At 37.4% G+C, this 26,541-nt stretch overlaps 1 protein-coding gene across 3 annotated transcripts in view; it reads left to right on the top strand.

Annotated features, from left to right (window-relative positions):
* LOC148037869 (uncharacterized) overlaps positions 1-11,069 on the top strand; it is a 56,915-nt gene extending 45,846 nt beyond the window's left edge. Inside the window, exon 4 of one of the 3 annotated variants that reach the window (XM_087676828.1) lies at positions 10,567-11,069. In XM_087676828.1, coding sequence (XP_087532954.1) covers positions 10,567-10,728 — 162 coding nt within the window. In that variant the 3' untranslated portion in view covers positions 10,729-11,069. The other 2 variants (XM_087676827.1, XM_087676829.1) reach the window with 2 other exon arrangements.
* Positions 11,070-26,541: the final 15,472 nt, after the last annotated feature.

The following is a 26,541-nucleotide window of genomic DNA, read 5'->3' as shown; positions in this document are numbered from 1 at the left end:
TTGGGTGTGTTCACACTGCCACAGATAAGTTTTCAGCCCCTTTGCATTTCCTTTTCAATGACTGGAGGAAATGAGGTGATTGGCATTATTTACTGTGATCTGCATTTTTTAATTCACCGCTAGCGTTTTCTGCATTATTTCATGCAGGTCGGCAGCATTAAATGCTTGGCCTGATGCTGGTCGGCCAGTTCTGTCAGGAGCAGCCTATTTATTCTGCCCCGCTCAGTTGGTTGGTCGTTACTAATCTTGCAGGTTTTAGCACACTCCAATATTCAGGGACTCTCCTCCATCTGTTGGTGTTGCCTTCCATCATCAGCTTGATCCGCTGTCCTCATTACTGATGCCTTGGACTGCATGCATGAACTGATCAGTCCACTCTTTGTATTCAACTTTTACATGTCTCAGGCTTCTATGCTCCATCCATGAGTTTGTTGGGTCTTTGGAAACTCCCCAGGATTTGAGAGAGGGTTGTTAGCATTCCTATGCATTTCATGCTAGTCATCTCCTGGTTGTGAGCTTTGTTTGAGTCTGGTGGAGACGTTGGAGCTCTAACAGCCCATGCACTTTAGTTTCTAGCCTTGCATTTCAGTTTTAGTGCTCCATAACTATTTGCAGTTTGCCAAAGGCTGCTCAGAGTCAGCAGAGCTTTACGTTCCCTTGGCAGTTCAATTTTTGTGGATTGCATGAAAGTAAGATACCATGAAAAATGAGCTACCAAGTGAACAGAAGGATCTACCAACTGAGTGGTGGGCTCTACTGAACTGCAAATAGTTATGGAATGCATTAGAAGCAGATTCCCATATGCTTGAAAACATTGGCCAATTGATTTGCAAACCAATGTCCTACATGGTAGGGGTCATTAAACCATAGTTGGTATAAACAAGCTTGATGGAGTGTGGCTAGTTCCTCCAAGTTTGCTGTGAGAGAAGAATAGATTCTCTGTTGTATCCTCTGCTTTTGCTTTTGCAACTGGCTCTGCTCGTGTCTCTGGGAGCCTTAGATGTCCCAATCGATGGCTATGTTAGATCAAATCTTGGATTATTAGCACCAACTGAGGAAGAAGATGAGTAGTGGAAGTGGAAGTAGGGAGTGAAACTCAGGCTAAAGGATGGAGAAAAGGGTAAGAAAAATCATAAAAAGAGGATGGATTAAAGGAAAGGAATTTAGGAACAGATGTAGAAGCAGATAGGAATTGAGTGAGAGAATGACCTGAAAAAGTGGATTGTACGGGAGTAGGTGAAAAAGTACGATCAATTATGTACAGAAATGAGTAAATGAGAGAAGCATGGTCTCCCTGACTGCCACTATCTTTAAAAACTAAGCGGACCACCTCATTCAGTAAAGTAGAGAACAAGCATTGTTGATGGTAGTATACCTAGAAAGAATGATTGGACTGTTCCAACTCCAGAACAGTTGAAAGGTTGAGTAAATGGTCTCCATAGGAGCCTGAATATGCTTGACCATAGCTTGGAACTGGGGACACAAGCATGCTCATTTGTATACATCAGCCAGCCCAGCAGGCTGTGAAGAAGGGGCTGCAGTAACACTAGGCCTGCTGCAAAGCTTCTTGGGACTGAGTCAACTTTTGTTGAAAATCTTGCATTTTCTTGGCTTAAATATCTATTGTAGCTTTGGCAAACCGTAAGTCAGCGTCCTAATTATGGGGTGGATGTTGTAGCCTCTAAATAGGCCTTTATGGTGAGATAGAAGGGCAAGGGCAACCAGTCTAGAAATGCTCTGCAGAGTTCTAGAAGTTCAAGTACTTCACAAAGCAACAAGAAGCAAGGGGGCACACAAGCCGAGAAGGGCAAGTGCCATTATTGTGAGAAGCCAGGTCACTACATTACGGAATGTAAGAAGCGCATTGCCAAGGAGGAGTTAGGGATGTCTGTTTCTAATGTACCTTCTACAGCTATAGAGCTTGCGTCTTTTGTTATTGACCGTGACTACTGTTTTTACACTTATAGTTATGATTCTTTTTGGGTTGATGGAGCATTCAGCTCTATTGAGAATGCTAGCACTTGGTTCTTTGACAGTGGTCCTTCTAAGCATATTACATCCCACATGGATTTGTTTGCCTCTATTATTGCAGCTCCTCTTAGCAAATCTGTGCAATATGCCAACAATGCATCTTGCTATGTTAGAGGTGTTGGGGAGATTGACTTGAAAGCCATTGATGGCTCTACTCTTCGCTTACAGGATGCATTATATGTTCCAGGGATAAAGAAGAATTTGTTGCCCATTTCTTATTTAGCAAAGTGTGGTATGCAAGTCACATTTGATGATGAAAAATGCATGGTCAGGGATATGGAATTCTTGACTTTGGTATTGACTTGCACATTATGTCATAGACTCTATGAGTTAGATGCTTATTTGATTGATCAGTCAGTCTATTTGGCATCTTCTATGAGTCATGCAATTTTATAGGCAGAGTTATGGCATGCTTGCATGGGGCATGTTAACTATGGTAGTTTGATGCTTATGCAGTGTACTTAGATGCTAGATGGTTTACCTCTCTTGGAGAGACCTCGTGAGCATATTTGTGAGTGATGCATTTTGAAAAAAATACATCAATTTTCTTTTCCTCGTGATGTTGCTTTTAAGGCAATAGTTAGATTGCAAATTGTGCATTTGGATGTATGTGGACCTATGCAGACAAAGTCATTGGGTGGATGTTATTATTTCATCATCTTTATTGATGACTTTACTCACTTTTGTTGGGTCTATTCATTGGTGAAAAAGTCAGATGTGTATGATGCATTTTTGGCTTTTATTGCACTTGTGGAAAATCAGTCTAGTTGTTGAATCAAGACTTTCCGTTTGGAGCGAGGGGAGAATACATGTCTTCTTTGTTGAATAATTTTTTGAAGCAAGAAGGCATTGCCCATTGGTATACTATTGCATATACTTCACAATAGAATGGGTTTGCAAAAAGGAAGAATCGGTCACTCGTGGAGATGGCCAGATGTATGCTGAAAGCTAAGAATGTGCCACATGGCTTTTGGATGGAAGCAATTATGTGTGCTTGTCACGTTTTGAATAGGTGCCCTACCAAGGCATTGAAAAATGTCACGCCTTTTGAGGCTTGGAACAGTTGGAAACCTTCAGTTGATCACTTTCGTACTTTTGGGTGTCTTGCATATGCTCATATTTCGAAAGTAGTAAGAAAGAAGTTAGGCAACAAGGCTGTCAAATGCATTTTTGTAGGGTACATCAGTGAGAGCAAAGGATACAGATTGTACGATCCTGTTTCCAAGAAAGTCTTTGTTAGTAGGGATGTGATTTTTGATGAAAAATCAGAATTATCTCTTGTCGGTTTTGACACATATCAGGCTGCAAATGATGTGTTTAAAGGGCTGCTGCCCACTTCTTTTGGTGATACAATTGGAGTTTCAGTAAATGAATAAAATGTTCGGCCAGTTGCTCCATTAAGCAATGCAGAAATTCAGCCTATGGCTGATCTGAATATTCAGCAAGATGCTGAATTTGAGGTTCATTAGGAGCATGTACATAATCACAAAGCTGGGCAAATGCCTAGATTGTACTTGTAGACTATGAAAGATAGTCATTTGGATGCTCCTATTGTTGGTCATACTGGAAGACAACCACGTCTACATGATCATGCTAATCAAATGGAGTTTGTTATGGCAGCACACACACTTGATGATAAGGAGCGTGATTGTTTTGAGGATGCACAACAAAGTGTGCATTGGATGGCAGCAATGTAAGTTGAATTTGATTTTATTATGAAGAATCAAACATGAGATTTAGTGACATTGCTAGTTGGAAAGAAAGCCATTGGTACTAAATGGGTCTATAAGCTGAAAAGAAAAGCGGATGGATCCATTGATAAGTACAAAGCCAAGCTTGTGGCAAAAGGCTACGCGCAAAAGAAAGGCATTGATAATGAGGAGGCATTTGCTCTTACATCCCGTATGACTACCATTTTGTGTATGGTTGCTTTGGCTGCCCATTATGGTTGGATTGTGCACCAACTTGATATTAAAACTACATTTTTACATGGGAACTTTAGGAAGAAGTGTATGCATATCAGCCCATTGATTTTATTGTTGAGGGATCCGAACACTTGGTATGCAAGGTGGAAAAGGCTTTGTATGGGTTTGAAGTGAGCTCCATGAGCTTGGTATGCAAAAATTGATGTCTTTTTACTCAGCCAAGGGTTCATTAACAACCCATCAGAGTCTACTCTTTATGTATGCAAAGAGGGGGGTTCCTTGCTGGTCATTTATCTTTATGTAGATGATCCTCTACTCACAGGGACACATGTTGATCACATTTCAGCATTCAAGAAACATTTGCAACAAACTTTTGAAATATCAAATTTGGGGCCTTTGCATTACTATTTGGGCATTCAGTTTATTTGTGATGCTAGAGGCATTGGATTGTCACAACCCAAATATATTGGAAAACTCCTTGAGAGATTTGGCTTCTATGATTGCAAGCTAGTTAGCACACCGATAGAGATTGGACTCAAGCTAACATTGCATGATGACAGTGATTTGTTTGACATTCATACATATGCTCCAGCAGTTGGATGTCTCATTTATTTATGCAACACAAGGCCAGATATTTAGTTTGCAGTTTCAGCCCTGAGCAGATATATGCACAGCTACGCATGTCACATTGACAAGCTGTGAAGCGTATTTTTCATTACTTGCAGGGTACTAGGACTCTTGGATTTTTTTATGCCAAGGGGGGACTACTGCAATTACATGCTTACAATGACTTAGATTGGGCTAGTGATTTTGATTCACGTCACTCTACAAGTGGAAACTGTTTCTTTCTTGACTGATATTGCATTTCCTAGCTTAGCAAGAAAGAATCCACTGCTGCCGCATCGTCTTGTGAAGCTGAATACAAGGCAACTTTCACTACTACAATTGAATGTGTATGATTGAGACTTTTGTTGGCTGATCTTGATGTATCTGTCATGAAGCCTACTCCTTTGTTTACTGACAGTCAGAGTGCCATTGCAAAGGCATGGAACCCAGTGTTTCATGCATGCATGAAATACATAGAGATCCACTATCACTTTGTCCGAGAGAGGCTACGTGTAGGAGATATCAACCTTTTCTACTGTCCTACCACTAGCAATGTCGCAGACATCTTTACCAATTCTCGCGACAAATTTGAAGCATTTTGCAATGCTTTAAATTTGATCTCCTTTGGCAGATAATCCTTGTATGCTGATCACTATTCACTCTAGGGGGGCTTGTTGGGTTTGACTCATGCCTACGCTCACTGAGGAGTGTCGGTGATCCGATGTAGGACATTGAGGCACTTTTTAATCTCCTTATGAGAGATTTTTTTCCCCAGTTACATCATTTTCTAATTTGCGTGTTTATGTTACACAGTTCGGTCACTTATCATACTTTATACCTTTTGGGTGTAAACGCACCTTAACAACCCTAAGGTCTAAGGGTTGTACTTTGTAATTTCTCTTACACACTTGAATTGCATCGTGTGTCGAGCTATCTTCACTCTCGCTCTCTCTATTGTCTACTGTGTACTTTCAGCAGAGAGCTTCCATCTCTGATCTCACAGGCCATAAGTGTTAGTTGGTGGCATTAGAGATGTGGGGTTTAATGGTACTTAACACTAATTTAATGGTCAAGAATGGCATAGGGACACTTAGGAGATGAACTGATGTAAGCAATTTAATTATTGATTGGTCATAATATTTTTCTGGGCACCGAAATAATTATTATATTAATTTTTGTCATTTTAGGCAAAAAGTTAATATAATAATATGCATAATGCTGAAAATTCAGTTTGAAGACTACCATTTAGCAAAACTTGACCATGCAAGTTTGGGAAAGATGAACTAGGGCTTAAGGGAGAAGGAAATTTGGTTTTTGCATTTTGGAGCTGTTCGAAAGAGAGGTTGGTGGGCTGTTGTTGTTGCTTGCTTTTGGGGCCATTTCTCAGCCATTTGAGACCATTTTGGTGAAGGCAATTGCATATTCTTGACTGGGGGAAGGTGGTGATCGTGGCTAATGCATTCTCTCCCAAAGATTACAATCTCTAATGCTCCCTTTGCTATTGGTGAATCCATTTGGGGCCAAGGTAACTACGAAACATTTCACCCCCCAAATGTTTCACCTTGAAACATTGCGTTTCAACCCGAAACATTGCATTTCACCCCGAAACGTTTCACCTTTGGATAAGTCCCAAATAAAACACCAAGTGAGACGGTTGAACAATATATGTGATATAATTTTCTTTTAAATAATGAGTTGCAACTTACACATTTATACCATGCATACCCTTTTATGTCAAGAAATGATATCTATCATATATGCAAAGTGTTTAAAAACTCTCAAAAAAGCAACAAAAAAACAATTGGTTTCCATTTAAAAATCTTGTTTTAGTCATCTGTTTCATTCTAGGCGTTCCGCATTTCAGTGAAACATTTCAGATGTTTCAATTGTTTCGCGTTTCAATGCCAGCAAAAGCGTTTCATGGTTACCATGTTTAGGGCTGGAAAATTGGGTCAGCAGCTCAATTTCACTAAATTCTCACAATAAATATTTGAATTTTCTCTCTCTACAACATTCTCTATCTTTGTCTAGCCATTTTCCAACCTTGCTCTAAGTTTTACAACAATCCAACTGTTGGAGGTGAAGATTTTGGATAAATCTTTGTTGTAAATCCTAATTTACAGAAGAAATTAGGGTTTAGTAGCTACCTCAGGAAAGGTGCCAGACATGGATTATTCAAGGTTGAAGGTGATTTTCAGCTGAAATTAGGTAGAGGATCATGCAGCTATCAAATTTGGGGAATTTCCACTCTTCTCAAAGTGGGTGAACACCAATTGATTGCTCGAATCAAGGGGCAAATCAGGTTGAAGACTTGCTGGTCACTTTGGATAGAAGGGGAGTTTGGATTGTAAAGGGGATTGGGAGAATCCCTTTGTAAATCAACTTTTACTTCAATCAAGCTAAAGAAATACCGAAAGGGGCGCCCGGTGTCCATTGTCCAAAGATTAGTAGGTAAATTTGTAATCTTATTTTTGCAATAAATGCTTGAAGTTGTAGTTAAGTTGTAATGAAGGAATTACCATGCATCCACTGAAGGAAGGTTGGTTTCATGGTTTCATTGCTAGGATGCTATCAAATCCTTTGAATCGGTGGGCCCATGGAACTTGATTGCAATTTGAGATCATTGCAATCTTGCTGAAATGGCTCTCACTAGTGAGTTACAGCAAACATGTCTTCACATGGTGATACGAGATCAAGAGGAGTGGAAGCATCCCTCGTTGATCATTCACATGGATGATGGAGAAGGAGATAATGCCATTTTGATTTTGGACATGGGTCTCAACATGGACAATAAGTTGAAAACATGGAAAATAATCCAAATGTCGGCACTTCTTTGCATCAAGAGGCTGAAGAATTCAATGATAGCTTCAAGGATCAAATGTGAGCAGCATCAAAACACTCTACTGAATTGACAAAGGATCCCCAGTTTACTTGATTCTTGAACGCTCCAAGGAAGGACAACAAAAGCAAAGAGAAGAAGACCTCTTTTAAAGCTTCAAGATAGTCGGAAAAGTTACAATTAGTTATGTTGTACAGATACTAGGTTGTATGTAGTGCCAATGATTGGTCTAAGTCATTTATTTGGCCGTAAGTGTTAGTTGGTGACAGTAGAGATGTGGCGTCTAATGATACTTAACGCCGATCTAATGGTTAAAGATGGCACATGGACTTGGGAGATGAAGTGGCCTAACCAATTTAATTACTGGTTGGTCAAACTACTTTTTTGGGTACCAAAATAATTATTATATTAATTTTAATCATTTGAGTCAAAATAATAATATAATAATGTGGATAATGCTGAAAATTCAGTTTAGAAGACAAAGCTTGCTCATATAAGTTTGGAAAAGATAAAGTGGGGCTAAAGGAAGAAGGAAATTTGGTTTTTGCATATTGGAGTTGTTCGGAAGAGAGGTTGGTAGGCTACTGCTACTTGCTTTTGGGGCTATTTCTCAGCCATTGGACCATTTTGGTGAAGATAGTTGCATATTCTTGACTAGGGAAAGGTGATGATCGCAGTTGATGCACTTTCTCCTGAAGATTACTTCTCCCTTTGCTATTAGTGAATCCATCTGGGGCTAGAAAACTAGGTCAACAACTCAATTTCACTAAATTCTGACGATAAATCTTTGAATTTTCTCTCTCTACAGCATTCTCTCTCTTTGTCCACCAGCCATTTCCCAGCTTTGCTCCAAGTCTCACAACAATCTAGTCATTGGAGGTGGAGATTTTGGGTGAACCTCTTTTGTAAACCCTAATTTACAGCAGAAGTTAGGGTTTAGTAGTTGCCTCAGGAAAGATGTCATACATTGAAGGCTCCAAGACCTGAATTATTTAGGGCTGAAGGTGCTTTTCAGCTGAAATCAGGTGGAGGACCAGCCAACCATGAGATCAGGCGGAGGACCAGTTAGCCATCAAATCTGGGGCATTTCCACTCTTCTTGAAGTGGGTGAAGGCCAATTGATTGCCCGAATCAAGGGGCAAATCAGATTGAAGATGTGCTAGTCACTTTGGACAGCAAGAGGAGTTTGGATTGTGAAGGGGATTGGGAGAATCCCATTGTAAATCAACTTCTACTTCAATAAAGCTAAAGAAATACCGAAAGGGGTGCTAGTTTTGGGGCCAACTAGGTGTCGATTGTCCAAAGATTAGTAAATTTGTTTTTTTAGTTTTGCAATAAATGCTTGGTGCTATAATTAAGCTGTAATTAGGGAATTAACACCCATCCATTGAAGGAAGGCTAGTTTCATCTTACTTGCAATCAGGTGTCTCGAGCCCACTTGCTCGAGAGAGTCAATGTATCCCAACAATGGAACCATGTAACCAGCCTTCCTTGATGGAGAGGGTGGTGATTTACTTGATTAACCAACAATATATAACAAGCAATAATTTAATAAATAAGTGAGAACCTCAAAATGCAATGGTTCACTACTTTGGGCTAGAATGCCGTCAAGAAATTGAGATTAGATGGCACCTAATTGGCTCCAAAGACATTAGCATCTGTTGTAGTATGTCTTTTCACATTTTTTCAAGATCTTGTTTACAACCAAGACAATGATCGAATCTTGAGGAAGGTGAAAGGCCTTGCCACAAACTTAAGAGATTTGCTCTCAAGTCTTCACTTCCTCAATTGACCAAGTCAATCTCTTACAAAATTTGGAATATCTTATTGTTCTCTATAATCAGCAATCCTAAATTCCAATTTACCCCTTGATTATGGAATCAAGGAAGCCCAAATTGAATCTTCTCTAGTTGCATGCAAAACAGTCTTATAATAGACTTTCAACGTCTCATTTGTTGCATATTGACCAAATTTGCACCCATAACCTTCATAGAACACTGAGACATGCATGCACACATCCCAATGCAGCCATGCAAACCCTAAACCTTGATGGTTTTAGACTTGGGATCAGCAATTTCAATCAGCAACACTTCAAGCTGAAGTTGAGGTTTAAATCTTCAATTTTTATCATCAGATTGTACATGCATCGGGCAAAGATGAGAGAAAATCAGCAAGAGAAAGAAATCTCTAAATTTGAGCTCTAGAACAGTGACCATCATCAATTATGATGGGAAGATATACATAGATATGAGGCTGATGTTATCTGCTTGTGCAGGATCATAAGCAGCTTGCACTTGCTGTGATCAGTCAAGGTACAATGATTATAGCATGTCTTATGTTGGTATTTCGTGTGATGATCATACGTTAGGAAGGCACATTTTTGAAGGGCGTTAATAGTGCAACGCATCATGAATTGCTCAAGTATGTGCCTTTTCTTCTGCTTGTGCCCCTACACTTTAAGAACAGAGGGCTCACCTCGAAAATTATTGAACTCTTCACATATCCATAACTTTGGGAGACTTTTGGAATAGAGGATAACAGGGAAGGAGTTTCCCACATGCTTGCTGTGGCAAAAGAGGTTGAGAAAATATTATTAATTAGCTGGATACCCGGGATGTTTGGACTTTGGCAGAGAAAAAGTTTCTTTCTTGTGAGGTTCATGCTTTGGGATTCAGTCATCTTTGGTGCAAAGTATGGACGAGGGGTTTATACATCAAGCAGAGCTAAAGAACGAACTCGGGTACTTGCTTAAGCATTTTGCACAATGCAGCGAAATCCTCGACCTTGTTTGCTGCTGCACAGGGCGGAAATAATAGATTTTGAAGCTTTCCATCTTAATAGCCTACTTATCCCCTGCCTTGCATATTTGTAGATCTTTTCCTCCGAAGAAAATAGCTTGTATTGATTAGTTTGTGAGGTCTACGTGGATTTGCGAACTCTGATATATGGGTGAGAATTTCTCTGCTGGAGCTTTACGTAGTCCTCGACGTATGTGTGCAGGATGAATGAAGCAGGTTCTGTAATTTGGTTATGCTACAAGTTCACATAGTCTAACGACTCTAAGCATGAAATGAGCTGATTAGGGTTTGTTCAGTTAATTTTATAAGTCATTTGGAGGCACTGTAGAATCAATCAGGAAAACGGCTCACGAACTGTTGCCCTCAGGCAAGGTCGCAACAAGAGAGCATCTTCCGGTTGTCCGAGGAGTTGTCCTGGCAAGAAGCCGCCTTTCTTGATTTGCAAGCAAAACATCTTGCTGAACTAGGTGTTGCTCTACCTGAACGAGTCAAGTCTAGATATTGTAAAGAAACAGGAGAATCCCCTTGAGGCCTCTTGGAAGTGGAATCTGAGGGAGAGGAGAGGACCGCCTCATAACCTCCGACACCTCAATTTGAACTTTCAAAGGTTTGAAACATTGCTATGGGTTCACGAGGCTCTCTAAAGGTTTGAGATCTTGGCCACAATCAAAATTATATATAGCATCCATTTTTGAACTTTAGTCTTGTGATATTTTTCAAAAGCTATTTCTTTCTCTCTCTCGTAGAATCTTTTGGGCCATAGGCCCCATATTTGTTGATGCATCTATATATTTTGTTGTAGAGTTGAATGTATTATATTGATGACTATCCACTCAATATGGCTTGGTCTTATGCTAACATTGCTTATCCTCCCCCCCCCCCCCCCCTCTCTCTCTATAATAACTCCTAAGCAATAAGTTACTTCTAGGGCAAATGGGTAGATTATCAAGGTGGTAAAGTCATCATAGAGAACTTAGGAAGCTTAAGACTAAGTTACTTTTAGATCATGACTCACTAGTAACTTTGATGGCTTTAGTAGTTGGTTCCTTTTGGTGCTAATAGTAACTTGGCATGTGTTTCTTTTTGTGCCAATGGCTCCCCAAAGTGTATTGTAACAAAAGACTTTGATTTATTTCTCTTTGTCATATACGTCTCTAAGGTGTCTAAAAGAATGTTAATACCACTCTCCCTCCCTCCCTCCCTCTCTCTCTCTCTTTCTCTCTCTCTCTCTCTCTCTCAATTATTATCTAGGTTGTGCTTTGTTTATTGTTGAATTTTATCATTTTACTTCAAAGATAGATTGTTTCACTTTTAAAATATCCTTTCAGAATGTGAATTTATGAGTTGCTTTTCAAGTCCTAGACTCAGAGATTGTTGGCATCTAGTCGGTTAGCTTTTTATCATGGAATATCAGAAACTTTCTCCTTCTAACTTTACCTTGAAGGAAAAGTTGAAAGAGGGGGCTTAGAAGGATTATGCACAAGTCTTTGCAAACTCTAAATTGGCTTTGTTTCATTGTTTGCACGCAACAAGAGTGATAATGGTATTTTGAATATCACTAGAGTACAAGTGAGTTTAAAAAATATATTTTTATGTTCAAACTATTTATTTCATATAGAGCTCAAAGAAAAAACATTGTAGCATTTTGATATTTTTATTAAGTAGCCCTAGTTATAGATGAAGGGTTCATAAAAGAGTGCCATATAGGGGCCAATAGAGTGACACTCAAGGATGTATTGCTTTAAGGTATAAAATCCAAAGTTTTTTAAAAAATTACATGGCTACCAAATTGTCACTCAATTTGGATGGGGTGTGTTCTCTTTTTGGGGGGCATCACATTATTGACCCCTTTACCCTATGACATCTCCATTCATAAATCATACCCAAAAGGGCTCCAATCACCAAAATTGTGCCACATGCTAACACTTGCTTCCAATTTAGAGAGCCATGCTAACACTTGCTATCAATTTAGAGAGCCAACAAGTGACATTCAATTCTTTTGCATGGGGATTTGTGTGTGGCAATCAATAGGCAGGCTTTACCGTCCATCTCATCTCAAGCAAGCTACCTCTTGCTATAGAATTTTTCCATCCACACCTTCCACTCTCTCTTCTCTTGTACAAGTATAAAGAGTAATTTGTTCCATTGTTTGTTTTTTTTCCCATGGCTTATTTGCATAAGCATTTCTGCGATGACTCTCTCTTCTCTTGCTTGCCTTTTTCATAGAGTTTTTCCTTACAATCACTCTCTCTCTTTGATTCTAGGTCCTTAGAGGTAGCTATTCGATAGATTAAAGATTTTCTTACTTATGTATGTTTTGGAATTAAGAAGGCGAGTTTAGCAATGTTGATCCTATGATTCATGACAAATCTTGAAACTTGAAACTTGATAGAAAACAATTTGTTGGAAAAAGATGCCTACAAGTATCTTAGATGCTAGACAAGGCACCTTCTACTCAATTGGGTCCAAAATCCAGGTACTAGGCCTTGGCCAAGGCATTGGCAAGTATATTTTTCCAACAAATTTTCACATGTATGCTCTTTCTAGCCTTAATCACAGATGCTACTGCCACAAGCATTTTTTAAATCGTTAAGCTTTTTTTTTCCAAATATTAGTGAATTTATATCAAGGGAAGGAGGTTTACCATCTCTTAACCATCTCAAGTACTTGATATCGAAGGAGTGTGCTAATCACATGATCAATGATGTGGTGGTATTCCATAGAAAGTGATGGGTTGGAGGAGACAAGTCCATTATGAGGATGTGAGCATTGAGACTCATAACTCCATTTCAAAAGGCACCAAGAATATCCATTATAGAGAAGGTTGTGTGGGTGAAGAGTTCAAAGCTATTGTACCTCTTTGAGTGTTTACATGGTGGGGTCATCCACATGCTTGCTACATAAGGAAAGATTAGGGATATGAATTCGTCGGTGCTTCTTGAGAAAGAAATGTCAAGGAAGCAACTTCTTTAAACCACCATCCCCTCCAACAAAAAAGCCAAGGTTTGATTGACTCTATTGTTAGGCATCGTAGTGATTTTTTAATTGTACCGACTTTGATGATAATGTAAGATTTCTTAGTTTAGTATAACTTTACTCTGAATAAGTAGTCTTTTTTTTTCTTAATATGGTTGATTATGCATGTACATACATGACATGTACAAGACATGCTAGATATGTGGTGCGAATCATTTTCATATTTGATCACTTGCGACATAGGTACTTGTTCCATGACTATCATGGATTGCATGTACATGTAATTTCATCTACACATATAAACTATGCGAGGGGCAACCCTTGACAAACCGCATGGTTTACATATCATTCATTAAGTACCATAAAATAATTAAACAAAATGAATGCAATTAAAAAAGTGTGAAGGAAATATTTTACCTATAGTATCTTAGACCTTTATATATAATGTAGTGTGGTGATACATATCTACAACCCTTGAAGTTTCTAACTAACGTCATTGTATGACCCCCCTCCCCTTGGCCCTCTCTCTCATGAAGATGGACTACGATATTTATGTCCTCTATGACAGTTATCGTCTTCACATGTATGGTTGCCAATCTAGTGCAATCAAATGCCATACAATAAGGTGTCCTTTTGCAATAATCTATAAGGCCTCCATGGAGCCTATGCTAAATTGACATACGAGACTACCATGTACTACTTATTACCAAAATGTGCTAAGGGTGGTGTGTTGTTGATATTGTAAAATAGACTTTGGGTTACCCCTATTGTATACGTTAGATCTCTCTCACCACCACAATGTTAGGTCTCCATCTCCTCTTTTGCTACATTGGGCTTCAATTCATTGGGTCATCTTCTACATGCAAGGAGCCACTAGCCTATGCTTTGAGTGTTGGCATAATAGGAATACACTTACCTCCTTGTAGCTCTCTAGGTGGTATCATGGGAGTCTTCTTAGATGGGGAGTGCTTTGAGCTTGCTTAGTGCGTGCCATGGGTAAAAACAATGGATAAGAGGAGTGAAAGAATGAAGTGAAAATGTGAAGGAGAGATCTATTTAACCCTTTTAAAACTAAACATGTGTAAATGATCATCACATGCATGTATAGTGAAAAAATTGAATGAGCAAGATGTTCATACTAGAATGTGATGAAATTTGCAATCAAGTGGCCTAACACACTAGACTTCAACCATGGGCGTTTCTAGCTTATTTTCTTAACAAAAAGTATGCATACTCCTCGTAGTCCTATGACATGTGTGTCAACTCTCACATTTATGTTGTCAAGTCATGAATCAAGTTTGTATTACTCATAATCATGTGATTGTAATAAAGTCAAATATGTAACATTAGTATTATCAACTCCAAGAAATAAGGCACCCTACAACCCAAATGAGCACGTGTATCAGATTCTATTGCATTCCAACTATGTCAAGCAATAAAAGAAATTCATTTAAGAATAATGTGCAAGCAAGATTTCAAAGAATCGACATTAACATCCTTGACTTCAAGCAATACAATAGCACACTTTGTATGCTCCTTAGCCCCATATGGACACATGTCAAGTTTTGTCATATTTAAGTACCATTTACCAATAAAAACTTATCTATCTTGTTGAGAATCATGCATGAGTAAAATCATAGAATTAACATTGAGTTGAATAACATTAAGCAATAGGACACCCTACTTTTGAAGTTATAATCATGTGCAAGTAAAAGGTTAAAGAATTAAGCGTGAAATCCATTTATGCTTTTAAACTCATACAATAGTTCTTCACTCATGGCATTTGGCAAAAGTCAAACAAATTACAACCATTATTCCATTTCAACGAATGCATCCTTCAGTTCTCAAAAGTTTCTAATAAGTAACGCACTTAGTATGTATTGCATACTATTGAGCATCACTCATCAAATCTACAAGAAAAGCTTCAATAACCTATTGTATAACTTGTGAGAAGCTTGCCTTGGGAAAGATAGGCTCAAAGGAGAGATGGAATTTCCTAATTTACCATAATACAAATTTGCATATGCTCTACCTCTACTTACATTTCTTGTGAGGTTTTTGAGGAGGACGCTATCGATGATAGTAGGGACTTGAGGGTGGGCCATCAAAAGGATTAGAAGTGGATCCTCTATTTTCAAGGATATAATGTGCTGCCTTGACTAGAGTCTTCTTTGCATGTTGATTGGTCCTAGCCAATGTTGCCCTATGAAGTAGTAGATGTGAAATTTCAATGAGAATGATGAAAATATATGTTAAGAGAAAACCCTAGAATGTAGGACCTACATGCACAAAAGTGATTCTACACTTCAAAACATTTTACACACAAATGATAAAGATAAAGTACCGTACACTTGACTAGTTTGTTTCTCTTAGTTCCCTTCGAACAGATTTTCCACCCCCTTCGACACTTGTTATTAACCACTTTACATAGTTCTCTTTTCCACATCATAAAATGTTTATTTATACATCTGATGTAAATCATTGCCTTGGCATCCAATTCATTTGTGTTCTTCTTTTTTGTTCTCTTTGATCTTGAGCTTCATCAACCACTATTATCCTATACCACCAAGATAGCAATTGAAGCACTATCTTGTTGCTATGTAGCTCTCTTCCATGATTGGTCTTTCTCTAGTATGAACCATGAGCTATCCAATGTAAACTTTCCATTCCTTGAGTAGAGAAAATTCCAATGTTTCCTTGTGTTGCAAACTATGGCCCATGCACTTGTAGAATATGCTACAAAGATACACATTATTAAAAATATAACTCCAAATGAAGCTAATGTAAATCCTAGGCACCCAAGAATTTCATTGAAGTACTAACAATATAGTGTGCAATAAAGCTTGCATCCTAGGTCTCCATTATATTATCATAGAAACTATGCACAATGTCATACAACTCTTATTTTCATTATCCAAGACTATCTTTCAAATAAATGGAGCATGTATATGAGAACTAATCTAAAATTTGACTTTTTTCACCCTTTTTTTCATGTATTGCTATGATCTAGAATGGTAACATGTAAAATTTCCCAACCTCCATAGTCTTCTAGGTTTCCAACTGTAGTATACCAAGCTTGCTAGCTATGGAGAAAATAAAAATTTCCAGCTTGGGCCCCTTCATAGCAAGGTTTCTTAAGCACAGTTTCACTCTTTCCCAATCTCTTCTCTCATCTTTCTCAATTGCTACTTAATATTTGTGTGGTCATATATCTAATAAAACTTTCTCCAACTTCTTGCAAGTTGCAAAAACTTCTACTTTTAATTACACTTTTTACACTATGGAAACAAATCCATCCAAATAGCATATATGATAGGCTCTAGGTGTATATTTAATATAGACTTCCAATTTGGGTCTTCTTTATCTCATGACTAGGTAGGAAAGATGCTGCATATTGTCACACTGATTGTCCTTTTTTTTTTGCCATCAATATCTTTTACCCTCCATGTCAAGCAATATAGGCATGGAAATTTTGCATTTGCACCATTGGAAATGCAAAACCAAGTATTTAAAAAGTCTTCAAATAATCTATTAGATGCTATTCATCAATATGTTTACCAAATCCCTCAATCAAGAGCCTCTCACACTCTTTTTGATGTGATTGATAATCTTTAGGATAATCATATGCATGAAGAATAGTTTTAGAACCTTAAGTGCTTCTTTTCGAACTTCAAATGAAGCAAGCTACCATATGTTGCACTCTGATTGGACACTAAAACTCCTTGGATTGTGTTTTAAATAATATAAAGCTATATTCTTCAAACTGATTTCGACTCTCTAAAGCTTCACCCCTTTGTTAACTTCACTTTCATCTAATTTGATGATAAATTGTATTTTACAATCACATTTTTGCATAGTCTTATTGTACTATATCACTTTTGCAACTTGCACTTTGTAAAGGCTCTAAAAACTATCGTTAGTCTTTGTGAACTTGACCTTGTGAGCATCCTTTGTCCTGAACTTCAAAGTTTCAACACGTGACATGCATGGCATCTAGCATCAAGTCGAAAACCTTAGTGTTGAGCATATTTCATACTCTATTAATTTTGATGATCTAAGTAAGAGGCATAGCCCTATTCTTATTTAATACACCACCAAATCCATATTTACACCTTCAAATAGTTTGGAGTAATTCATTATGTAAATAGCAACCATATCATGCATAATTTTTATATCCATATCAAAGGTTTTATTCGAAACATTGTTTTAGAGTGGACACTACAACCATGTTCTTCACAATCTTGAACTTAGGTTATTCATAGAAGCTTGTGTTGGAATATCAAAGTTGCAACATGGAAGAGTGTGCACAAGAGGAAGAAGAGATCTCACGAAGTACAAGTAGAAGATCTTGCTTATTCAGTGCTCATGAAGTACAACATTCACTGCACACACCCCCCCCCCCCCCCCCCCCCCCCCCCAAAATACCAAGGTGGCATTGGATTACATAGCATGAAAATGTTCCTCCCCTCAATCAATCAATGGGATGACTTTATAAAGTAGCCTACAAGGATTTTTATGGAAAGGACTAAGAGTTGATCACGGGTTGTTGAGGTAAATGCTAAGCTAGTGTTGCCTTCCCTTTGATTTCTTTTCTCCTCATCTGGACAAGAATGAATGTTAGCTTCAAGTGTAGGATTTGATACATTTGTTAGAGTAGTTACAAGAGTTGGGAAGACTTTCATTAAAACTTTTCAAGACATTACAATGGCATCTTCTTTAGCAACTAGAGCTTGGACTGAAGCTAGTTGGACCATCAGTCCCTTCATGTGGGAAATGAACTTTCCCAAGTCTTCTCCTTGCTTGTATTCCAAGCTAGTTGGGCATTCAGGTCCTTCATGTGGGAAATGAACTTTTCAAAGTCTTCTCCTTGCTTGTATTCCAAGCTGAAGAACTCTATTTTGAGGAAGATTTTGGAGTTCTTTCCTCTTGCACCAGACAATTCCTTGAGCTCATTCCACTTCTCCTTTGCATTTGTAAGTTGCTCAATGTGGTGAATTAATGATTCAAGGATAGGAAAGTAAAAGGTAGAGTTATAAGAAGATTTTTGGTGAAGTTTAAGAACTATTCACCAATGGATGCCAAATGAATGGAAGAGGTTGAATTGGCAGATTCGCCTCAATTATTGTAACTTTACTGAGAAGCTTTCTTATTGGAATATATAGTGACTTAGAATACTTTTTGAAGCAATGTACATTCTCTATTGTACAGTTGAATATTGCATCTCATTGAATAATGCACAATATCTTTATAATTGGCAGCTTGCCTTTTGGTTTAATATCAAACAACAATGGTTTTTTCTTTTATCCTATATTAGTATCCCAACTTTGTCAAAAGGAAAGGTTAAATATGTGATTTTGCTAGAGTATCAATGTGTACACTTCGGAAAATCTAAGCGTACCATGTGTCAATAGAAGGGTTATTTTATCTAACAAAATTAGTTAAAATTACAAACTATGTTGACTTCTACATGGAAAATTTTCATTGTAATTTGAAAAAAACCATAAGTTCATAATAAAAATGGATTATTATATTGCCTTATAACATGTAACGAAATGGAAGATTTTAATACAATTTGAACACACATGATATGGATGATTTCTTAAGGGGGCATCCTTGAAATTATTTTTTATGTAATACATATTTGAAATAGAATCCTATTGCTTGTGGTCATGGGTCCAAACAAGTTATGCTAGTTTGAGGAGTATACAAGGATAGGAATTAGGTTTGTCAAAGTTTTATGCACTCAAATAAAAGACTTCACTGGAGCTCTTATTATTTCAAGAGTTCAACCATTTATGATAGATTAGCTATCGTGTAGCCACTCTTTTCCTTTCCCCAAACCATTGAGTTCACTACTATGCAAGCAAAAGCAACTCAATAGCTTTGAGATTGTAGTAGACACACCTTGGTCTTTCTAATCACTGTAGTCTTGATTTGAAATTAGACGTGGCCTCACAACACTCATGCCACCTTGACACACTCCAAGCTTTCAATATACACTATCGAACCTCCTCAATCTTGAACCATCATTGCAAGAAGAAGAAGAAGAATAAGAGAAAGAAGAAGATGTCAGACTCATTGGAGTGGTTCACCTCTCTCTCTCTCTCTCTCTCTCTCTCTCTCTCTCTCTCTCTCTTAATCAATAGCATGCAAGTAGGCAAGAGGTAAGAGCAAGAGAAGGCTTGAGGATAAAGTTGACACACTAAATTGAGGTTCCATTCACTTTTCTAGTTTTCATAAATGGAATAATTTTAGGGTTTCTTCCTTGAACTTGGGCACCCTATCCTCTTTTGAGGCTTTTGGGTTGGCCCTTTACATATAATACTTGACTTTAGGAACACGTTTAATTTTGTCATAGATGGAAATGCATGTTTTTCTACCAATATATTTTACACTTGTACATGATCAAGAACAACTCTCATAAAATAAATTACATTACTAATTTGATGATTTTTCTATACATGAAATTTCACAAAGTTGGGAGGGAATTAAAAGTGGGAACTTTGAAGACTACTTCTTTCTCTTAAGGGTCATCAGGGTTGTTCTTTGGACACTTGCAATGTAGGTTCATTTGTTTAATGCTCATCAATGAATTACCTATTTGCTTTTTGGCAAGACAGTGTGTGAAAGTGTTTATTCTTGGCTACCGTTGTTGGTTTCCATTCTTAATTCTTACAAAGAATTCACAAAGGAGATAATAGTTGAGCTTAATGTCAAAGTATCTCTTTTCAGGTTTCCCCATTCAATCATACTAGCTAGTTGAATTAGCCTAAGAAGCTTTCATAAATCTTTTGAATACCATAGTGTACACTAAATTGACATTATAAAATGTTACAAAAATATACTTTATCTTGGTACTAATGGCCTTATATTAGTCATTGGATCATCTCACATGAAGTGCAAATATATCTCACTTTCCAACTTCAATAGAAAAGGTACTTGGTGCAATACCATAAGGCTAGATGCAACTTACTTTGGAAGAATGCCTAAATTATAAATTCTTAGTTGTTCTTTGAAGTTCCAAGTAGAACTTCTACAAGTCTTGGGTAGCTTTAATGTAATGAGGAATAACTTGAATTTGTAGATTTGTTTCTTTGAGCATAGCTTTGGATGCTTCCACCTTAAGAGTGGGCCAAGAAGTTGAATGGAATATGGCATTATTGTTTGTATAGTTCTTGCGATGGGGACATCTTGATTGTCTATTGGTAGGAGGCATTATAAAGCAAACTATACAAGAGGTAGATGGTTGATCCACCATCTCAATTCTCTATCATAGAGGTGAATCTTGGGATGTCTTCAATGATTTGATTTAACCTTTTTATTTTCCATCAATTTGTGGATAATAAGCACAACTAAAGCATAACTGAGTCCTTATGGCTTGGAATAAACAAGTGCAAAACTCCAATGTAAACTTGAAATTTCTATCACTAACTATACTTTTTGGTAGTCTATGAAATCTAAATATCTCCTTGATAAAGTCTCGTGTGATATCAAATGACTTGTAAGTAGCCTTGATTGAAATTGAGTGAGAAACTTTGGGCAACAATCTCTCCACCACTACCATGATAGAGTCATATTCACTAGCAATTGTGGGTAATTTGACTACGAAGTCCATGATTATAGACTTCCACTTCACTTATGGAATGTCTAAGGATTGAAGTTCTTAGGCATCTTGATTGTTTTTAGCCTTGATTCGTTGGATAGGTTAATCATTGGGTTATGTACCATAGTATATCTCTCTTCATTCTTGCATAATGATGGAGCTTTTACGAAGTGGGTTAAACTTCTTAGTTTATCTCTGATATCTAGCAGTTTTTCAATCATGGGCTTCCCATAAGATCTTGGTCTTAACATCTAGATTGTTCGAAATATAGAGGTGATCTTGGTAGTAACAACACCCATTTCTTGCATGATGGTCTTTTTAGCTTGACTCCTAAACTTCCACCTTGGAGTACCTTGATCATGAGCAATTCTTTGTTGACATGGGGAATGGCTTGGAATACAAGCTCTAGACTAGGGTTGTTAGGGTATTGACACAATTCTTGAGCTTTGCATCTTGACAATGTTGACATGCTTTTTGGCTTAAGGCAATGGCAATCATGTTATCCTTACCCAATTGGTTGTTAGATATGCTCAATGCCCCACCCTCATAAGGTGCCACCAATGATCCATGGTGCTCAAAGTTGTAAGGCTCCCATTATGAGGAGAAGCCAAATGTGAGCCCGGACATTGGTTGAGTCCTGACTTGCATATCAGATGAGGTCTATGTGACTGGATGGCAAAAAGGTGACCATTGTGGGTCTAATCTTTGGGTTGGACTAAGTAGTTAAGCTGGTAGCAACTCGAGGCACATTGCATCGAGTTGTGGGGTAAGGGAGTTAAAAGGGGCTCCTATTTCCCGACGGTAAAGGGAATATTCCCTGGCCAACTAGTGGAGGCTCATATGGTAGGTCGGTCATGCCAACCTAACTGCCTTCACGAGCTATAAAAGCTAAACCCCTTCACAACCATGTATCATCTATCTTTCACCCAGTCAGAGTTGTTCCAGCTAGCCTTAAGCTCTTCACCTATCTTCTGTCTAGATCGCCATCTAAGCTTCACTGTGGAAGCGCACGGGTGGACAGACTCTATATCAGTTGTTTTGAGCTAAAGAAATTTTCTAATTCTCCTCTTATTTGTTGTGTACTCTCTATTTGTATCTCTTTCTCAGATTCCGTTCGCTGCGCCATGTAATTTTTACATTGGTATCCTTTTTAGCTTAAGGAATTGGCAATCATGTTATCCTTTCCTAGTCAGTATTTATTTTTAAAATCCTCTTGCAATGTTCCAATCCATATTCTCTACCTCATGTTTAGGTAAATTTGTGTGAAATTCCATTTGATACTTATGGTCCATCACTAGAGTTTTCTTTCCAACACAAATAATGTCTCCATAGTTTTATGGGATCAATCATTGCATGTAACTCGAGGTCTTGTGTGGCTCAAAGGATTTTAACTTCGATAAGCTATAAGACAAAGGCCTTCCTTCTTATACCAATACTCCAATTGCAAGTCTACTTGCATTGATGATCACCTAAATTGGTCGAGTGAAGTTGAAGAGTTTCAGTAGAGTGAGGCAGTGGTTACCCTAATTCTTTGAGCTTATCAAAGCTCTTTTTCTATTCATATTGGTTCTAAATACTTTGGTTGTCTTTACAAAGATCAACTTGGATAAGCTCAAATGAGTGCTCATCTCTCTCTCCCAAGAAATCCTCAAATTTCCTTGATTGTCTTAGGTATCGGCCAATCTAGGATATCTCTATTTCATGGTTAGCTTCTCAACTTGGGAGAAATTATGTGAGCTATTTTGGAAAGACATCTTTGAAGTCAATAATCCATGAAGATAATGTGCCTTTCTTTGGTCTTTTTAGTATTGTTTAGTTTGATCATATAGACTATCAATCCCTTCTAGATTCAACTTGTCTTAGGTAGTTAGAATCTTGTCCTCCCAACTTTTCATTGGTCTTTAGCATGTCTCCATGCAAGTTCTTAGATAGCTTCATCTTTCGTACACAATTTGGGATTTATTTTTCTTGAGCTAGTCTATGCCTAAGATGCAATCATAGTAACCCAATGCTATGATTCAAAAGTTAGCTTCAAATTTCTACTTATCTAATTAACATTCAACTTTCCCTATAAGTTCAATAAAGGTGATCCCCTTCCCATTAACCAGCTCTACAAAACCATTTTCTTTGCTTTGCTAGACTCTAGATGCCACCTTCTAACTGTATTCCTTGCAAAAAAAGAATGAGTAAGCTTTCAATAAATTAGGATTTTGAAGGACTTACACATATAAGTCACTAATATATTAATAGCAAAGCATTGGTGGTCCACTCCATTGTTCATGTGACAATCACTTCTATTACTCCTTTTCTATTTCCTTACCTTGGGTGTAGACTCCTTTTAGTTGGCATATCATAGTATTTACTCGAGCTTTGGCTACTCTTTCTTATCCATGGCCTGTAGTGTTATTACTCTTATGGTTTTGCTAGTTCACATTAAATGGATGGTTTGGGCAGTCAACTCTCGTGTATCTACCATTTTTCCATTGGTAACATTGTTTATTAATTAGCCTACTTGGTCCCTCAATAGTAGCATCAAGATAGACATTTCCTTTGGCATTGTTCACATTAGCCTTGCAATTTAGATAGTTTCTTCCATAGTTATTGCCCATAGTGTGGTTGCTTTGGCCATTTAGAGCAATCTCTTTGGCTATAGGCTTTTCTCACATGAGGGCATCACCCAAGGTTATGGTTCTCATTGATTCAAGAAGGGTATTGAGGGGTGTATTCAAACCTTGCTAGACTCACACAATCTACTGAGTTTCCATCATCGATTTCTATCATCACAAAAAAGAGGGATAGTTGAATGCAATAGGGTTTCAATCCTAGACTTCATGCAATGGCACAATTACAAAAGTTGGAGGTTTCTCCATTATTTCTAAGGCCTTATAAGATTTAGACAAAGGAGAGTATCTCCTAATAACATATCCATTTTGGGCATGTCTTCATGTACCACAATATGGTCAAGGGGTATGGCTCACATGACTTGATTGTACACCCAACAATACAAGGTCATCGTCTTATGGTAGTCCTCATGACCATCCTTGTTGGATTCCATTATTGTGTGGATTGGGGAGGTTTTGAAGAATCATCATCATATTCTTCATGAATTCAATATTCGAGGATTAGCAAGAAATTTGATACGCTACTTTGAATACCATAATCAGTTATAGGAATAATCAACACCTTGTAAGACCATAGTACTACACACAATTAAAGAAGCAAATGTATCTTTATTCATCATGGATAAATACAAGATTTCAACAATGGATTCAATCAAGTTCTTTTGTTACAAAAGTAGAACGATTAGCATTAGTTCCTAAGTATCAATAACAACTTGAAAGATTAGGGTATTCAAAGAGTTTATAGTTCTTGGACTTGGTTCACCCAATGATAAAAATCTTGTCAAGTTAATAACCATGGTATACTTGTCATGAAACTACTTATTCCTCATTACAAACATACTTTTCTCTATCTTCCAAATATAGTTGTACTTATAAGTTTGATCAACTTAAGTTCTTCAAGCCATTTCAACAACTTAAAGTGAGTTCCCAACTCTTTGGGAAGATTCACATCCATATAGAACTAAGTATCTCATGTTGCACTCCATCCATAGCTTCTCTATAGACCAAGGCAAGTCCACACGCACATCCTCTCTAAGATACTCATAATATTCTCTCAAAATTCTCACACAAGTGATCGACACAAAGAAATCATGTATACGAATTCAAAAATCAATCGCATGCAAGGTACCTCATCAATTACATGTCAAAATACTCTAATCAATAAGCATAGGCACATCTCACAAGTTCTTACAAAAGCAATGATGGTTCCTTTTATTAATTTAGTATGGTTTACTAAAATGTTCAAAGATTGAGCTATAGTCATTCAATGCATCAATTCATAAATTTTCTCTCTATAGAACTAATTTGAATGTACATCCCCATAAGTTGGTGGGTTTGTTCAAGTGTGACAAATAACATATTGCTTGGGAACCTGAGGGTAACCCTAACACCTAGTTCCAAGCATAGGCTTTCTCGACACTATAGCCATTAGTACTATCTGCAACACCTGCTAATGGATCCACAATGTTTCAAGCCCTAGTTCGTTGCCAATGTCAAGCAACCATTCCTTGTATGAAATATACAAGAATTATTTACCAACCATCTTTACTCTTTCCACCTAGTGGATTCTTCATAGCTCATATTGGAATAGAAGTTTTGGTCTATATAATTTTCCATGTGCAACCAGTTGCATCGCCAAAAAGTACTCATATACCACACCAAAATGAGGTTGCAAAACATCTAGAGTAATGAACATCTTCTCTATAACATCAAACACAAATTCATGGTACAAATAGTTGTTTGAGCCTAGGGCCATCTAGTACATCAATGGGAAGATCTCTCTTGATCAAACAACCTCCTCATCTCCAATTTTTTGTTGTTGTTGGTGTACACATCAAGAAGTCAATGCAAGTCCTTGTATGAAATATATATGAATTATTTACCAACCAACTTTCCTCTTTCCACCTAGTGGATTCTTCATAGCTCATATTGGTATAGAAATTTTGGTTTATATAAATTTCCATGTGAAACCACTTGCATCACCAAAAACTACTCGTATACCAACCACACACCAAAATGAGGTTGCAAAACATCTTGATGAATGAACATCTTCTCTATATCATCAAACACAAATTCATGGTACAAATAATCGTTCAAGACTAGGGCCATCTGGCACATCAATGGGAAGATCTCTCTTGATCAAACAACCTCCTCATCTCCAATTTTCCATTGGTGTTGGTGCACGCATCAAGAAGTTAGTGCAAGTCCTTGTATGAAATATATATGAATTATTTACCAACCATCTTTATTATTTCTACCTAGTGGATTCTTCATATCTCATATTGGAACACAAGTTCTAGTCTATATAAATTTCCATGTGCAACCAATCGCATCACCAAAAATTACTCATATACCACACACCAAAATGAGGTTGCAAAACATCTAGAGGAATGAACATCTTCTCTATAACATCAAACACAATTTCATGGTACAAATAATCATTTGAGCCTAGGGCCATCTAGTATAAATATGGGAATATCTCTCTTGATTGAACAACCTCCTCATTTTTGATTTTCTATTGGTGTTGGTGTACACATTAAAAAGTTAGTGCAAGTTAAAATCAAGGGTTCAATTCAAATAAGTGTTATTAACTTAATTTGTTCCTTTTATTCATATGCCACATGTGAGGTGCCTCTTCTAAAACTTAGAAACGTCCTTTAGTAATAGTTGACTAAAACTCGAGTCCATGTGTAATACCATCTAGCCTCCCCTTAGGAAACCCACCTAAGAAGTGTCACTTTGTAACCAATCAAAGATAAGGGTGGCCTGATACCACACTTCATTCAAAGAGAGTGGAGTTGTCTTTTAAACTTCCACGGCCATTAGGGTCAATACCTATGATCCCCTATAATGATGTTAATTTGGCTCTATCATATTGAATTGGGGGTTCATGTTTTGGTAGCTCTATTTATCGTTTAGAAATATTATCTGGCTTATCAAGTCCATCCAACCATAGGTATTTGATCATCTTGGCCAAGGCCTAGTTCCCTTGATGAGTGTTTTAGTTATCTAATTAAGCAAGTCATGTAATCACATTCTTTGAACATATAATTTTTTTAAAAAATTAATTTATTACAAACATAAGTAGATACTTTTGAAAAATACAAATTCATAGTAATTCATAAAGTTTATCCAAAAGCAA

This window comes from Lygodium microphyllum, chromosome 4 (assembly GCF_053477565.2).
Source record: "Lygodium microphyllum isolate KBCC chromosome 4, Lygodium_microphyllum_v1.1.10, whole genome shotgun sequence".
NCBI lineage: Eukaryota > Viridiplantae > Streptophyta > Polypodiopsida > Schizaeales > Lygodiaceae > Lygodium > Lygodium microphyllum.
This window is presented reverse-complemented; position numbering and strand designations above follow the sequence as displayed.